Source organism: Ruditapes philippinarum, unplaced genomic scaffold (assembly GCF_026571515.1).
Source record: "Ruditapes philippinarum isolate M1 unplaced genomic scaffold, ASM2657151v2 ctg5090_1_1_1_1, whole genome shotgun sequence".
Taxonomy (NCBI): domain Eukaryota; kingdom Metazoa; phylum Mollusca; class Bivalvia; order Venerida; family Veneridae; genus Ruditapes; species Ruditapes philippinarum.
In genome coordinates this window covers 106,926-124,277 of record NW_026855009.1, presented here as the reverse complement: position 1 = coordinate 124,277, position 17,352 = coordinate 106,926, and the positions used below count along the sequence as shown (strand labels likewise).

Below are 17,352 nucleotides of genomic sequence, written 5' to 3'. Positions count from 1 at the left end.
AATGACTCAAAAGTATAATGCACTTTGCGTTTTTTTGATGATTTTTAAAATCTTTATTTGTCATTCAAAGGGGCCGCCATAAGTAATACATATTAATATTGATGCTCGTGGGCTTTCAGTTCTTGTTGACTTAAGTATAATTGTCAAGACTTCAACCATTTTCATTGACATTGAACACATCACTGGATTTTTTTTAAATTGTGAATGGATTGTAAGAGAGGATATAAAGCAAATGCTTTAATTTTGAAAATTATTTTAAAAAGAAACTTTGTTGCAGCATGCAAGCCCCATCTTAATAAACATTTCCTTACACAGATATCTAAGGTATATTACATGTTCTGTACTTCTACACATGAAATTTTAAACCATACGTACTGCACACTGGGTCCGGGCCTTCCCAACCCGTACCGTCATCCTGGCAGGTTCTATCTGAGAGTCCGGTAAGTGTATATCCCGTATCACACCGGTATGTAGCCACCGTCCCAGTACCGGAAAGAGAAACCTGACCATTAGTGGGCTGTGGTGGGAAATCACATTCTGTAAAAAGAAAAGAATCAATGTATGTAATAATATTACAGATGGTTACTGGGAAAAGGGAAAGAAAAAGAATTTAGTCATAGAAGATAAAGATTTCACTACATCCTTCAAATTCAGAAAATTTATAAATTCAAATTTTACATTTTCTAGGACGAAATGTCAATGCTGATGTACATCTGCAGATAAAAATGCTTAAGATATGTTCTATCAAACTTAAAAATAATATAAATTTTTATTTTCACAAGCTCTGTGAAAGAAGGCACTGGCGACATAGTTGAGCCATATTTTGATTCTTGTGTTGGTAATTCTTACAGTTATAGGGATGTCAAAGCACGTATTTGTTTTCATTTGCTCCCTTTATCTATTCAACGCTAGCTATTTTCTTAAGGCGATAATGGTTTAATGGCGAAGTTTTAGCACCACCAATTATTTCAGGCACCAAAGACAAGAATAGCTCAAAATCCAAACATCAGAGGGATATGCTTGAAAAGAAGTATTGTCACATCTTGATTATGTCCAATATGACTGACCAATTTTAGACGAAAAAAAAGTATCATATCTTACTGCAAGAGGGGGCATCATCATTCCACGTGCCATCAGTGCCACAAGTTAGCGAAAATTTCCCTTTCAGGTAATATCCTGGGAGACAGGAGAAACTTGCCGTCGTTAAAGAGCCCGTGCTCGTCAACGTCAAAGATCCGCTGTCAGGTTCTGATAACTCCGGACACTTTTCTGTCATAGGAAGAAAATTCATGACATTTTTAAATAAATCACTTTATACTTAGATATAAAAAAATCTTGTTGTATAATATTTTCTGTATATATTGACAGAAATACAATGTATGTAAGACCACGGAATCAGGCTAATAGTAATTCTGCCAATTAAGTAATACTCGCAAATATATACAATTTCATTACATACTAAAACTACATGTGTCATAAGGTCATATTGTGACTTTCTAGTTTGGAGGAAGACCTTATGCGCCCTTTTCCCATTATTACAGGCACAAACAGGTATCTGGGCAGATTGATGTTTGCAAAGCCAAATGCGTCTGGCAGTGGCGAGGGGCTAGCGATTTAAAACTTTACTTATAACAATAAGACAAATTAGATGTAATTCTCATTACAAAGAAAACAAAAATATTTTATTTAGAATGGCATAGTATTGTTGTACTGGTTCAGGGGTTAATCTTTGTATAAACATGGCATATTACCACATGATGGCTGTGTAAAGTCCCAGGATCCATCACTCCGGCATGTTATTATACTGACACCGTTTAGTGTGTATCCGGTATTACACGTGTAGGCTACCTGTGTATTAACACCGTTTGTGCTAACTGTCACAGTTCCTCCCGACGGTGTTGACAATGTGTCACATGTACCTGTCGTATACAAAACGGAATATTGAATATCGTATTTAGGTAATATCTAAATTCATATTATATCTTAGTATAGGCCGATAAGCATTGTCAATACCAAGTGCTTTGAACCGTGTCCTCTGAATTTTTATGACTTCTTTTTCAATAGGCAAACAATTTCAGGAGAGCGATGGTCTTATGATTAAGATATTTGCCGCTTAACCTAGGGATCGTGGGTTCGAGTCATACGTACAGAGTTCATGACCATATTTCCTCATATGGCCCCAGTACTGGTTACTTTCATGAAGGAGGCTCAGGAGTGGTTCAGATAAGCAAATTTTCATCACAATCGAAGTATGATGAATACAAATGTTTAAATAAACTATTTATTAGGCGGGAAATAAGTTTTTAATCTTAATGTTTTAAAAAGTATAACTTTGTCTAAAATTATCTGACTTTTGTTTTTGTTTTGAAAATTGATCTAGAATTTACTTGTTTGGAACAGGGTCTTTCAAATAGAATTTCTATTTCTATTTGGAAGACCCTGTTTGGAATGAGTGACATAAGCAGGAGTGTTACACTTCTTTTGTCAATCAGAAGAGTTTACAGTCGAAAATATATAGCAGCTTTTACTGTATGAAAAAAAAACCTGAATGAAAAACATTTATAAAAAAGAGTAAAACTGTTTGCTCACTACAAGTTGGAGCTGTTCCACTCCACCCTGTACCATCATCTCCACATGTCCTAGTTGAGGCACCGTTCATAGAGTAACCTTGATTACACGTGTAGGTTGCAGTTGCACCGTCAGCGGTCACTAGACCATTTAGAGGATCTGCAGGGGTCTCGCACGCTTTCATGGAAAAGATGTCAATGTTTGCATGGTTGGCACGGTAAAGACAGCTAGTCAGTTTATTAGCATGTCATTTATAATTGTAAGCAAACTTAGAAATGGCTTATATATCACTTCAAATTTAATTACGAATATGTAACGAACGTTCTTAATAAAAGAAACATAACGGGAAGACAATAATTGGTCATTTTTGAACTGAACAGTACATAACTTCGCGAAGATATAACTATGTTATCAAAAATCAATTATCAAGTATTTCATACAAATAATCTATGAAGATTTTTTTTATTTTGTCCATAAATTCATGAATCATAAATTACAAATGGTTGACATACTGCATGTGGGTTCTGACATACTCCATGTACCGTCAGAGTTACACATCCTTTCTTCATCCCCGTTCAAATTATAGCCAGCGTCGCACGTGTACGTCGCTTTGGTCTGAGTACCGGATGTTGACAACGTTACAGTGCCGCTTGATGGCTCATCCAACGACGGACACAAAACTGAAAATAGAGCAGTTCTTACATTTCTATACACGTTAATTTAGAAAATTTCGGAATTTCATACAATTCTGAATTTGATAATGAATAAAAAATAATATATAATAAAGCCGTGCAGGATGGGTCCTCAGTCGCTTTTCAAAGTAAAAATAATGGAGTAAAGCAGTCTGTGCAAGCAGAAACAAAATGTACCATTTAATACTGTGTAGCAATGACTCATTGTGATTTTTGAGAAGTTTTTAAGGATTTTTTTTTTCAGTTTACATGTATATCCCTCGTGTCAGTTTACGTTGGAGACGGTTAAAATTAAATGCTGCTTTTGGCCGCCATGTTAGGATGTGACATAGCAGTAAGAAGCGTAAGAGAATTTGCAGACCGTACAATTAAATGGGCAGAAAACCGTTCAACCGTCGACAGCTTTACTAGTATATACATGTCGGCGTAAAAACATAATTGACGGACGGGAAGTATTTATCTATTTTTAACATATCTCAACTTTGTTCGAGTAAATCAATGATATGGATTCGTAGTCAACATCAAAAGGAGCATGCTATTAAATTCCTGACCCTGTTCAAGCTTTACTTTACGTGAATTTTGACTGTAAATAACCACACATTCCGATAAGATGCGGCAATTTTTATAAAAAGTCTCACAAACTTAAATTTTCTCACGATAATAAATCATTTGAAGAAACAATTCGTAATAGGCAACATTTCGTCACTAAATATTCCAAACCATACCTTCAGAAATCCTTTTTTTAAGATGTAGGGTTTAAAGTTGGAATGTCATCAGCAGTTCGCCCCTTATGAATGATGTCATCGATAATAATAACGTTTCTTTTTTTTTTAAGTGAACTTGCATTAAATTTTAACAGATCGTGAAAATTACAAAGTTTACGTGAATAGCTTTACTTAATTATAATTATATACTTACTCTCAAGTTATCTGCACTTATCTTCGGCTAGCGAACGTGAACACTTACGACGGGATATAAAAAATAGTTAAGGAGTGTGTCGACTCCATTTAGTATTTTTGTAAACAAAAATTACCAGTGACAAGCAAGAAATTGAAATATCCTTCCGACTTATATAGATAGCAGAGGTAGGTATAATATTGCGTGCAGAAATCGTGCAAAAGAATAGACTGAATAAAACTAATAAAACGCCATATCAATATCATGTACACGTGGTAAACTAACATCAAACCTTTAACAGTAGAAATTTGAAAAAAAACACGTTCTACAGTAAATAAGCAAACGGACTGATGTGTATATATTTTAATTAACTTTTCGTATCAATATAACAATATATTCATCAAATAGCACTTCTAATTTCAACAACACAAAAAAGCAAAAACTTAAATATTAACGTTTTAGCAACATAGTCTTAACACCGCAGTGATAAAATCAAAGCACAGAAGGCGCTGAACTTGTTTGGGTCTCAGAATTGTCAGAAAGGTGAAGGTTGTGAGATTATAAACCATTTTGTTTTTGTATAGTGCCACCACTGCATTCCAGCGTTTTAATTGTAGTAAATTGGCTATAAGACTAATTGTGACACTGATGTTCAATTCAATGTTTATTTGAATTAAACAATTAGACAAAAAAAATAAGTTGCTTTAACTGGGATTTAAACTCCGGACCTCTCGCTTCTTAAGCGAGCGCGCAAACCCCTCGGCCTCGGTGAAGTTTTATGTTAACGGCCTGAAGAAAACCATATTATTCTAAATTAGGGTTTGTAACGACGCTAACTGTTGTTTAACACAGATGTAAATAATCATGGAGCTTACTATAAGCATGTATATCTATAAAGAATAAAACAATATTAGAAATCATCGACCATTCGGGAACTATTTTGCTTGAAAATTAATGCGCCTGTCATTAATTTTGACTATCTTTACGGAGTGATCTCCCCTGAATTTTTCGGCGTTAGTGTACATATAAAGGGAAGTAACCGCTTCAAAAGCGGACTACTTTCGGCATTTGCAATTAACAGCATCAGAGTCTGAACTTTCGCTACCATTATTTGTTTGGTCTGACGATCCAAACAATTAAAAATCATGTTCTGTTCGATCTTCGGGAAAAGGGATGTGGTGGGGAGGGATACATATGGATATAACATACTGAGGATGCTATAGAAAAGATATAATTGTAAGTATATTCATTTCGAAGCTCATAGGCGACCAAAACTCTCTTGCATATAAGTTGCAAAAACAATTATTGGAACAAAAGGGTACTTTAGTATCCTGTAATGAGAATTTCTTACATTCTCGACATCTATGCTGTGAAGCACGAAAAATTGTCTATGCGACAACTGTAGCGGTTAAGATGTATTATCGGCAAGTTTATCCCTCCTGAAAACCGGAAGCAGCCGATGTCAGTTTTGATTTAGAGTATCCCCTTTGGTAAACTGTAACGGCCAATGTCGAAATTTAGCATACCAGTCTTAAATGAGCTAGATGAATATCTTATTCACATAAATGCATGCAACGTCCTTGTCGAGATTCGGACTGGCAGCAACGTGAGATGGTGTATAATTTAAATAAGTTTCAAATTTATAAGTACAAATAGACTGGACTAAGAAAACAAATGAATTTGAATAACAATAAATAAAATCATCGTCTATCGTCCATTGTGACTAAACAAAACATATTTTAGTTTTGTAAATTGAAATGTGTTACAAATGTTCCATTTTTATTTACATAACTTGAACCGTCTTTCAGATTTTCACTTTTTCTACTAAGAACAGTGTTTCTTCCAGATTCCGATTCAAGTTCATACGAATAAACTGGTTGAATATATGTGAAATCGACCGTAGATAACAGTTCGGGTGTCTTTATCCCGTCCATACTAATCTCCCGTTTTCTTTCTTTTACCGGAGTTTTAGCCCTTGGTTCCTTGCGATTTTGGACTCCGTGTTTCGTTGTACCAGTCGCCCTTTTTCTGGGTGTCCTCTTACCCGCTCTTACCGTGTTTTCTAAAGATGTCGCCACGTCCTTAGCAAAAGTGACAGATGACTTTGGTCTATGTTCATGTCTTTTGTTCTTCCGTACTAGAGAGTCTTTATCCCCGGCGTTGGAATCAAGTTCGTATGGATATACCGGTTTAATGTAACTAAAGTCTACAGTAGACAACAGTTCAGGAGTCATAACTCTCTCAATACCAACATCTTTCATTCTTTCTATTACCGGAGTTCTCGCTCTTGGTTCTCGTCGACTATTAGTTTTATTTAACCTAGCATTCTGCTTCTTCCCAGGTGAAATCCCACCAATCGTTTTCTTTTTTCTTTTCTCTGTTATAAGGTGACCTATCGGGGGTAACTGCACTTTACCACCGGGTGATTTTTTCTCTGTAATTTCTGGGACTGTTGTCGTTTGGTCATTGGCAAACGTGATTGTATCAGCAGACGATGGTCTTGAGTCAATCTTTGAGAACGACGCTTTTTTGTTGTCAGGTTTTGTTACAGTAAATCCGTCTGGATGTTTGTCTTCAGGTACTGAAATATCAAGACTTCAAACAATTCTCGTTGCTTACAGTGACGCTTCTCAAAATAAAAAAATGAACGTTAATAAAGATGTACTAAGGATATAGTAACAGAATCTCTAAATAGTTATTATAAGTCAGATACAACCTACTGTACTTTCATATGATTGCCTTTTTTCACTACATTATTTAAAGGCCAGTTTTATTAAAGCAGAAGTTATACACATGTTCATTATATGGCAGGCCTTTTATTTTTTTAAGGACGAATCATTATTCCGTAACCCAGTCATCTAACTCCTTCTTAGTGTGTTGGAAGATAGTAAAAGACATTTAAATCGAATTCAAATACTAAAACACAAAACTATGGAAATACTTTTATATTTTTCATAGGGAAAGTTAAATTTCACCTTTGGAATTTTCTGTCTCTCTTGAAGATGCAGACGACACCCTTGAATCGTTTTTTCCTTTCTTCCGACAATGTAAATGCACGGACACAGCCAGCAATACAGACAGGATTATTACTATCAATATGAGAACAACAAATGCTGCGATCGGAATGGACAAACTGGCCTCTTCAGTAGAGGCGCCCGTGTCTGGATCTGTAGCATCTAAAATAATTAAAACGATAATACGTGTATACAAAGAGCACGAAAAATAGCAGTAAAATATTGATATGGACTTTTTTAGTATTGATATTTGCTTTTATGTATTTTTATTAATGTTGAGAATATGCTGAAATAATATATCATTTATAAAGCGTCATTTGAACCCATATTCGGCTGAAACCAACAGTGACAGGATATGACGCTAAATTTCCATAAAACCTGGTAATGGACAGTTCCAAATTGCAAGCTGGACCTGTCCATTACTGTAATTCAGCAGATTACGGGTGAAGCGGCTTACAATATCACATTAAAACTAAACACAACTTTAGAAAGTTTGCAGTGTATTGAACATACACTCTAAAACCCGAATTTGCACAAATATGAAGAAATAATATGCAGATTACAAAAAAAAAACAGCAGAAGGTCAAATTTTCACACGGAGGATTGAAAAAAATGGATTTTCTTCATATTTGCGCTAATTAGGTTAATACAATAGTTTTATTGTATTAGTAAATGAAAAATAGTTTGAAAGAACACTTACATTATGAATGCAAATCAATGGTGCAACACACTTTTTCCATTAAAATGTCGCTGTCAATGGTTCCTTACGATTTTTTTTTAAAAATCCGCGCATCTATTTATAGAAACACGTTCTTGTCACAAACGTTATCGGCTAATTAGCGCAAAATATGGACAGTTTCACAAACACACATTATTTTCATAATTTCAGAAAAACGAAAATAAGAGAAGAAAAATGACAGAAAATCCATGGCAAACTGCACACACTAAATAATTGCGCCCTAGAAAGAAAATTACACACCACAGACTGGACTAATGCCGTCCCATCCCGTCCCGTCATCTTGACAGGTTCTCGTCGCAGAACCAACCAGAACATATCCAACGTGACAAGTGTAAGTTACGGTTCTAAAATCATCTGATAAGTTAACTTCTCCATTAGTAAGTGCAGAAGGAGGTACACAAACTGGAAAGAGAAAAGGAATTATGACATTATCTACAGATGTTAATATAAAAAATGCAAAGCCTAAAAGCTTGACAGAAATCATAGAACATTTTAATTTAAACCCACATTTTATGTTTTCAATACACTTTGAATTGCATACTTTCGGCCGAACAATTCACTCAAAAGCAACCACATATACGACCATTTCACGTTTTATATGATTTCAATCAGAATTCCTCGGCTTTTATCATTATATTGTAATTCGAAAAGTTGCGATGTGTCGATTTCCCATAATTTTGCAGAACTTCCGGCGAAAGTTTTTAAAACCATCACTATCTAGCAGGTACTTGGGTTACCTCGAGTTCGCTATTATTTATATCATATATCATAACATAATGTTTTCCGAAGCGTATCCCGCTATTTTGTGATAAGCAGATATGTAATTGCTTAGGGTGTAGTTTCAAAACTACATTACATTTTCACCGTAATGTTACGGTTCCGTGCATCGGTCATATAGGTATAAGAATACTTACTGCAATAGGGTGTTGGGTAGTCCCAGGTCCCCGCAGATGTACATGTAAGTACACTTGTAGAGTTCAGTGTATATCCCGTTCCGCACGAGAAAGTCGCAATAGTTGACGAAGAGCTAGTTGACAGCACCACTGTGCCCGACCCTGGAGCATTAGGAGTTGGACAGCCAACTGTTGAAACATGAATAAAAAATAAGCTTATCTCAAGTCTATATACATGTATGGAATTGCTTACTAAAAAAAACAACAACAAAGCAATATTACAAAAGTTGAGGGTCATGAATAGAAAGAAAAACTTTAATGAACCTTTTTATAAACATCATGTAGATACAACTTAAACACGAAGAACGATTATTAAATTAACTTTGTAAAAGTGATATGAAACAGCTGTTACGTTCTTAAAACATTCTTCATAAATGAAATATATCCAAACACTTCAAAAACAAAAGCACCACCACAAAATGACATGATATTTAAGTTATGAACGTAAATAGCACGTGTAGTTGAACTACTTAAGAACAATTCCCAGACTACAACTCACCACATGTTGGCGGTGCAGCCTCCCACGAACCATCATCCATACAAACTTGCACGTTAACACCGCTTAACGTTGTGCCCACGTCACATGTATACCTCACTGACGTATGCGTTCCATTTGAACTTAAACTGAACAAGCCAGACGCCGGATTTGTTACTGTTTGACATACATCTAAAAACAGGCAGAATAATTTAAACATTAGAGCAAGAAGTTTGAAATGTTATTGAACATTTTAAACAGTACATTGTTTTTTGTTAAGAAATATGAAAAAATCTGCAAACCATAAAATAATTAACTTCTTGTACAAAGAGACAAGACAACTGAAACAAACATGATATCCATTTTAAAAAAGGAGATATGAATGAAAATAAGTAAGAGAATTTGTCAAGTAGTTTGAAAGAAACTTCTTTTTTCATTAGGTTTAAGTGGTAGTTCTAGATATTTCTAATATAACTTACTACATGTCGGGTCCGTGCTTTCCCAGCCACTACCGTCCGTCTGACAGGTTCTTGCAGACAGTCCACTAAGGGAGTATCCGGTATCACACGAGTATGTTGCTACCGAACCAGTCCCGGATACTGACACCTCTCCGTTGCTAGGTTGAGCAGGAAAATTACACTCTGTTAAATGTATACAGATTGGGTTATTCTAATATAATGTAAAATCATAAAGCGCTCAAGTTCAAATTTCCATGTGTATTATCAATAAGTTCAACAAAAGTTGTTCGGATAATAATTAAATCTGATATTGTCTAAAACCAGCACCTTTCAATAGAGGTCACACTCATAGGTCAAACTTGAATGTCACAAAAATTTCAGAAAGTGCATGAAGTGACTCATACATTTTCATTTATGTTGCGACATAAAGTAGTCCGTCCGAACTATTTTGTTAATATGGAATTAATAAGAATACTCACTACAAGTCGGAGCATCACTGCTCCACGCGCCGTCAGTACCACAAGTCAGAGTAAAATCTCCACTAAGATAATATCCTGTTTGACAGGTAAATGTAGCTGTGGTAACGGAACCTGTTGTTGTCACTATAAGTGTACCACTATCCGGATCAGGCAAATCCGGACATTTTGCTGTAAATATATTTAAAAAAGTTATGATGAAAAATCTTATGCAAAACTTTCTAATTTTTGTATCCAATTATTTTTTTAAACTCTCCTCTCCGTTTTTCTAATAGTTTTACAAGTTAATCGAATGAAAAAACAAAACAAAAAAAACATATATGATATAATTCACATATTATAAACACATCCCAAACAATTCTTGCAAGTGACAATATTTTCAGGTAATAAACAATGCAGATAGTTTGTAGTAAGCGTATTTTATCATAAATAGTTTGTTTTGTTTTTGTCTGTATAAAGTAAATATTGAATTTTTTTCCGCTCGACAAAATAGACATTTCTGAAGCCAATTGAATGTAAGCACATAACATAAGCTCAGTAACACGACCAAGGAAGAGTTAAACGTCGATTTACTTACAGCACGTTGGTGCAGTAAAGTCCCATGATCCATCACTCCTGCACGTGATAGGTGACATACCATTTAACGTGTACCCGCTGAAACACGTGTATGTTGCTTGCGTGTTTATACCATTCGAACTTATTGCTACAGTGCCGCCCATATGTGTGGACAGAGTCGAACAGATGTCTGAAACGGATTGAAAATGAAGACATTATTTACAGTTTGTAATTTAATTCGACATGCTTAAATACGGAGAAAATCTGTTTTACAACGTATAACATGTATGTATCTTTCTTATTTTTAATGACAGATACCCATTTGCTAAATATATTGAATACTTCTCGTACATTGTTTAAATTAATGTAATGCAATTAAATAAGTATTTTGTATTCGTGAAATATACTCATTCTTGAACAATAAAGCAATAGTTTCTTGTTTTTAGGGAAATATGTCTAATATTGTTCACCACGCAGAAGCCTACACACTGGTTTCTAGATTCGTACATGGAGACATTTCAATTCTATATTTAGGTAACTCGACAAAAACATGGCGGATAGCGTGCCCCGTAGGCGCCCGTTTGGAGGTCTTTTGTCGTCCATCTTGTTATCACGTGTTAGGAAATTCAACATTATGATTGGTTTAAGACAGGCGGTGTATGGGTAGAAATGAACAAAATTTACTAAATGTATATATCGCCGTCTAGGAACAGCGACAAGGAATCGGAAATTATAATTACTACAAGTAGGATCTGCTCCACCCCAACCGGTGCCATCTGTGTTACATATCCGTGTAGATAATCCTGATAACGAGAATCCCTGGTTACAAGTGTATGTGGCCGTTGACCCATCATCCGTTACCAGGCCATTTAATGGAGGAACTGGCGATTTACATGCTGAAAGTAAATCAGAGATATTTTGGATGACCTTTAGTTTATTAGACAAATATTTTTAATATACCTCCACAAAATAATTATTAAAATAATGTGTGTTAATTTTAAGTTCGCAGATGAAAATTAACTTTGTTCAAAAAAGATTTTCGTCATGGAGATCTTTATGATAAAAATATGACAGCCGGCAAGCGAAAAATGCAGATTATTTGTATATTTGTTAGAAATAGATTAATAAAATGACATCATGAATAAGTTTCAAAGATCAAACAAAAAAATGCAGATTATTTGTATATTTGTTAGAAATAGATTAATAAAATGACATCATGAATAAGTTTCAAAGATCAAACATTTTGCAGCGAAAATATAGTGTGCTTATATTTATTTAATTTGACTATTTACATTACATTTAGTCTACATAATAGATAAATGTTACATACAACAAGTTGGTTCCATCAGACTCCAAGTTCCATCCATATTACATAATCGTACAGTATTTCCGTTTAAATTGTACCCTGATGCGCATGCGTATGTTGCAGATGTTTTCGTACCGGATGAAGATAATGTTACTGTTCCGCTTGATGGATTGGTCAGTTCTGGGCACTCCACTGAAAAATTTATTGTTAACACGTCAGTCAATTTTAATTATGATAACGAACCATTTTAAGCAATTTCTTTTATTACAAGGGAAACAACTGTGTGAATTGAAATGACCTCTTTGGTACACATGTACTATTTGTCTCTCCTGCTAAACTCAGAAGTTCCAACCTATATATTTTTTTATTGCTAAAATGGTATATTGACTAACTAAAGCTAAGATTCATCTTACAAGATACTGAAAACTTCCGTTTTTATGTTTTACATGTGCATAACAACACATTTGAGATAAGCTTGTGTGATAAATCTTTATATATTTGTTTAAACTTTATTGAGCGCTTTGAGTCATTACTTATAGATCTATAAAAATGTAAATAAATAAAGATATGCGCTTACTGCACGTGGGTGGTGAACTGCTCCATGAGCCGTCTGATTGGCAAGTTATTGTAGTAACACCATCCAAAGTATATCCTGTCTGACATAAATATTTAGCGGAAGTAACCGTACCAGTTGTTGACGTACTGAATGACCCGCCAGTTACAGACGACAGAGAAGTACACTGAGCTGTAATATCAAATATATTCATGGTCAAAATAAACTTCTTAGGATGAAGAGATCTATGGTGTAAATAGATATTGATATTATGGAACACCGTGACTGTCTTATGCTATCAATATTTTTGCTATCTTCTGAAATGATGATATTATTTTGTCATTTAAGCATATAAACATGTGCAATGTACATCATATCTTGTCTACAGACAATGCTGACTTGTTCAAACAGCATGTAAACTTGTCAAATAATCATTATGACATGTGCAGACGACATGTTAACTTGTCAAAGTATCATGATGACTTGTGCAAACGACATGTTAACTTGTCAAAATATCATGATGACTTGTGCAAATGCCATGCTAACTTGTCAAAATTTCATGACGACATGTGCAAACAGTGTGTTAACTTGTCAAATCATCGTGATAACATATGCAAACAACATGCTAACTTGTCCAAGTATCATGGTGACTTGTGAAAGCGACATGTTAACTTGTCAAAATTTCATGATGACATGTGCAAACGGCATGTTAACTTATCAAAATTTCATGATGACATGTGCAAACAGCATGTTAACTTGTTGAATTATCGTGATGACATGCTCATACCTTAACAAGTTAACATGTGTTTTGCACAAGTCATCACGATTCTTTGACAAATTAACATGTTGTTTGCACAAGTCATCATGATACATTGACAAGTTAACATGCCGTTTGCACATGTCATCATGAAATTTTGACAAGTTAACATGTCGCTTTCACAAGTCACCATGATACTTGGACAAGTTAGCATGTTGTTTGCACATGTTATCACGATGATTTGACAAGTTAACACACTGTTTGCACATGTCGTCATGAAATTTTGACAAGTTAGCATGGCATTTGCACAAGTCATCATTATACTTGGACAAGTTAACATGTCGTTTGCCCAAGTAATCATGATACTTGGACAAGTTAACATGCTGTATGCACATGTCATAACGATAATTCGACAAGTAAACATGCTGTTTAAACATGTCATCATGGAATTTTGACATGTTATCATGGCATTTGCACAAGTTATCATAATTCTTTGACAAGTTAACAGTACGTTTTGTCATGTCAGTATGATACAAGATAACATGTCATTTGCACAAGTCATCACGATTCTTTGACAAGTTCACATGTTGTCTTCACAAGTCATCATGGTAATTTGACATGTTAACATGCTGTTTGCACAAGTCATTATGATACTTTGACAAGTTAACATGTTGTTTGCACATGTCATCACAATAATTCGACAAGTTAACATGTCGTTTGCACAAGTCATCATTTCATTTTGACAAGTTACCATGTGCACAAGTCATCATTATAATTTGACAAGTTAACATGTTGTTTGCACAAGTCATCACGATACTTTGACAAGTTAGCATGTTGTCTGCACATGTCATCATAATAATTTGACAAGCTAACATGCTGTTTGTACAAGTCAGCATGTTCCTTTGACAAGACATGATGTAAATTGCACATGTTAACACGCTCAAACGACAAAATAATATCATCGTATCACAAGATAACAAAAACATTGCTTAAAAAAGACAGTCAAGGCGTTCCATATTGATAGGGACTTTTTCACAAGCAAATCAGGTGAAATATTTATACAGATAATGCTCTAATCTTTTGTAACCGAGATAGCCAATGTCATAAAAAGCGTTGCCTTTGACTTGCGAGCATGCATGGATATCCCCGTTGGATTCCCGCTAAAAACATGCGTTTAACTATATCATCAACGTTTAGCGCAAAAAATAGAATTACTGCCTTAACCTGATAATGCTCGGATAGTTGAAAGATTTGGGTATGCGTGGTCGTGCGGAGATGAGGTCACTATTACAACTGACGCTGTAAGTGACGTCACAATTTACGTCATGTTGTGTATACTGTATAAGAAATCTTATAAGAAAACGTTTTTTTAACCTTCTATCAAAATTTTAATGCCCTTAAAACTAATAAAAACTTACTTAGTATAATATTAACTTACAACACACAGGATCTTGGTTACTCCAACCGGAACCGTCAGTTTGGCACGTTCTTTCCTCGAAACCGTCTAAAGTGAAACCAACTTTACACGTATATGTAGCGGTGACACCGTTTGCTACCACAGCACCGTTAGAGGGAGCGCTTGGCTGATTACAAGCTGAATGACAAAATCAAACATTGTGACGTGTAATTTAGTTTAATACCTGTTTGAATATAGCATTGATACATTACAGTACAAGGTCTATAATGTACCATTCCGTATAAAAAAACCCACAAAATTGTAAATAAGTTTTCATAATTATTAAATAATCATTGTTGATGATATACATACGGTACTTTGTAAAAGAGGACTCCGTTATAAAAAAAACTAAGCTTGCATGAAAATCAAACAAACATGAATATCAAACAGCATAGTATAAAATATGCATGTTACAAGAATTAAGCTATTTGTCTCATACAAATATAAATGAGCCGTGTCACGACAAAACCAACATAATGGGTTTGCGACCAGCATGGATCCAGACCAGCCTGCGCATCCGTGCAATCTGATCAGGATCCATGCTGTTCGCTATCAGTGTCTCCACTTGTAATAGAGTTGGTAATTTGAAATTCATTAGAACTACAAAGTGCAATGGGGCGTTCCTTACAACAGGTTGGCTGAGAGTTATCCCAGGTACCGTCTAACTGACAAGTTCTGGTTGTGTCCCCTTGCAGCGTGTATCCACTTGCACACGTATAGATAGCCGTGGTTGTTCCCCCATTCGTATTGAGCGTTACCGTGCCACTAGATGGATTGGTCAATGTTTCACATGATACTGTAAAATAATATTGCAATGTATTATGTTAAGTTCTAAAGTTAATTCATGCTGAGTAATTTGTTGACTCTTTTGCTTGAATGGCAAAGATGTGCTTCAACTACAGATATTGGTATTTTGATCATTTATTTGTGTGAAAGAATTAATTATTTACGTGAATCGGACAAGACATGTGTAACTAACATCGAATCTGTTAATGTTGTACAACAAGGAAAACCACGGTACCAAACGGGAAAATACAAGTATTTTGGAAGTTTTTAACCGGAATCAGTCGGTCACAGTCTTAATTTTTTATATAATCACGCTGAAACATCAATTTGTCAACAGCGGTTGCAAATTGATAATTTAAAAAATATTTAAGCTCGATGGTAAATGAAGACTGTTTTGAAAGTTTATTTCAACCCCTAAGAAGCCTGCTTTCTACTGGGACCTTATGAGACATGGTAACATCTTCAGTAGGAATCTAATTCAACAATACCTCGGTTAAGTGACATACACCGTAACCACTTATTCCAGCCTAAAAATATGGCAAACTATTTGATCTCACTTGATAAAATAGGTAAAGTTACATAGTTGACACACTCAGTACCACACATGAAATAACTAACTGAATAATGTGTAAAAAAACAAGATATTTAAATCTGAATTCAGCGAGCCAGTTATTATATTTACCTTGCTATGAGTCAAGAAACTACTTTAAGAGTTAATTATAATATGAGCAACACATATAAAACTGATGGTAAACAGGTCAGATTGTTATATTGTATACGTTACCACATTGAGGTTGCTGGCCGTCCCAGGTTCCGTCGTCATAGCAAGTAAGTGAAGATGATCCGGTAAGTGTATAACCAGAGGCGCATACAAAATTTATTGACGTATCTGTACCATTGGTGGATAAAGATGTTGTCTGACCGGTTACAGTTGTAAAGTCTGCACATTTAGCTGCAAATAAAGGTTGAGACTTACGGTTTACTTATCTGGCTATTCTATTTGACACCCTTTAAGTAATTCTTAAAAGAAACGTTGTATTTCAAGTAAGTTTACATTTTACCTGGTTAATTGTAAACAATAATTGGATTACAAATGTTTTTGCAGACAACAAATAGACTTGAAAGCCGACCAAGAGCATTTTCATAGTAATTTTTAAATTAAAAAAAAAATATTCACGAGAGTAAAATATACCAGCTGTGTAAATTGTCAGGTATAACCCAATATTGTTTTCTTCGACAGAATATAGATTACTATCAAAGGTGTTGACGTAAGAAGTATTAACCAGGGCAATACCAAGAAAATGAATGCAAATTTATTAATAATAGATTATTGTGAAATACAATTAATATTTTACTTACTGCAGGATGGTCCATCGCCCTCCCAAGTAGCTGAAGCTAATTGGCAGTTCCTGAAGTGTAGCCCTCGTAATGTAAATCCTTCATCACAAGTATAAGAAGCTAAAGAACCATCCGAATTCACGGACACTTGACCATTTGTCGGAGTGGGCGGAGTCTCACAACCTATGGTGATACATAAAATTTATTGTAACAACAGAAAATATGAAGCAATGGCCATGAGAAATGTCTAAAATGACACCTATCACACGCAATGATGTTTCATCAACAGTCAAATCTATTATAACGATTTCATATCTGGACCGGGCGGC

The 17,352-nt window shown here is 35.0% G+C and overlaps 1 protein-coding gene across 1 annotated transcript in view; it reads right to left on the bottom strand.

Moving 5' to 3' along the window:
- The window catches only part of LOC132741822 (sushi, von Willebrand factor type A, EGF and pentraxin domain-containing protein 1-like), a 34,293-nt gene extending 17,469 nt beyond the window's left edge, over positions 1-16,824 (bottom strand). Inside the window, exons 1-18 of the mRNA XM_060730084.1 lie at positions 16,740-16,824; positions 16,470-16,637; positions 15,528-15,695; positions 14,882-15,037; positions 12,711-12,878; positions 12,158-12,325; positions 11,568-11,723; positions 10,850-11,017; positions 10,276-10,443; positions 9,818-9,979; positions 9,363-9,530; positions 8,825-8,992; positions 8,151-8,312; positions 3,081-3,248; positions 2,590-2,745; positions 1,752-1,919; positions 1,102-1,269; positions 376-537 (exon numbers count right to left, since the gene is read on the bottom strand). Coding sequence (XP_060586067.1) covers positions 376-537; positions 1,102-1,269; positions 1,752-1,919; positions 2,590-2,745; positions 3,081-3,248; positions 8,151-8,312; positions 8,825-8,992; positions 9,363-9,530; positions 9,818-9,979; positions 10,276-10,443; positions 10,850-11,017; positions 11,568-11,723; positions 12,158-12,325; positions 12,711-12,878; positions 14,882-15,037; positions 15,528-15,695; positions 16,470-16,637; positions 16,740-16,824 — 2,887 coding nt within the window. The remainder of the gene's footprint in view (positions 1-375; positions 538-1,101; positions 1,270-1,751; positions 1,920-2,589; positions 2,746-3,080; positions 3,249-8,150; positions 8,313-8,824; positions 8,993-9,362; positions 9,531-9,817; positions 9,980-10,275; positions 10,444-10,849; positions 11,018-11,567; positions 11,724-12,157; positions 12,326-12,710; positions 12,879-14,881; positions 15,038-15,527; positions 15,696-16,469; positions 16,638-16,739) is intronic.
- Positions 16,825-17,352: the final 528 nt, after the last annotated feature.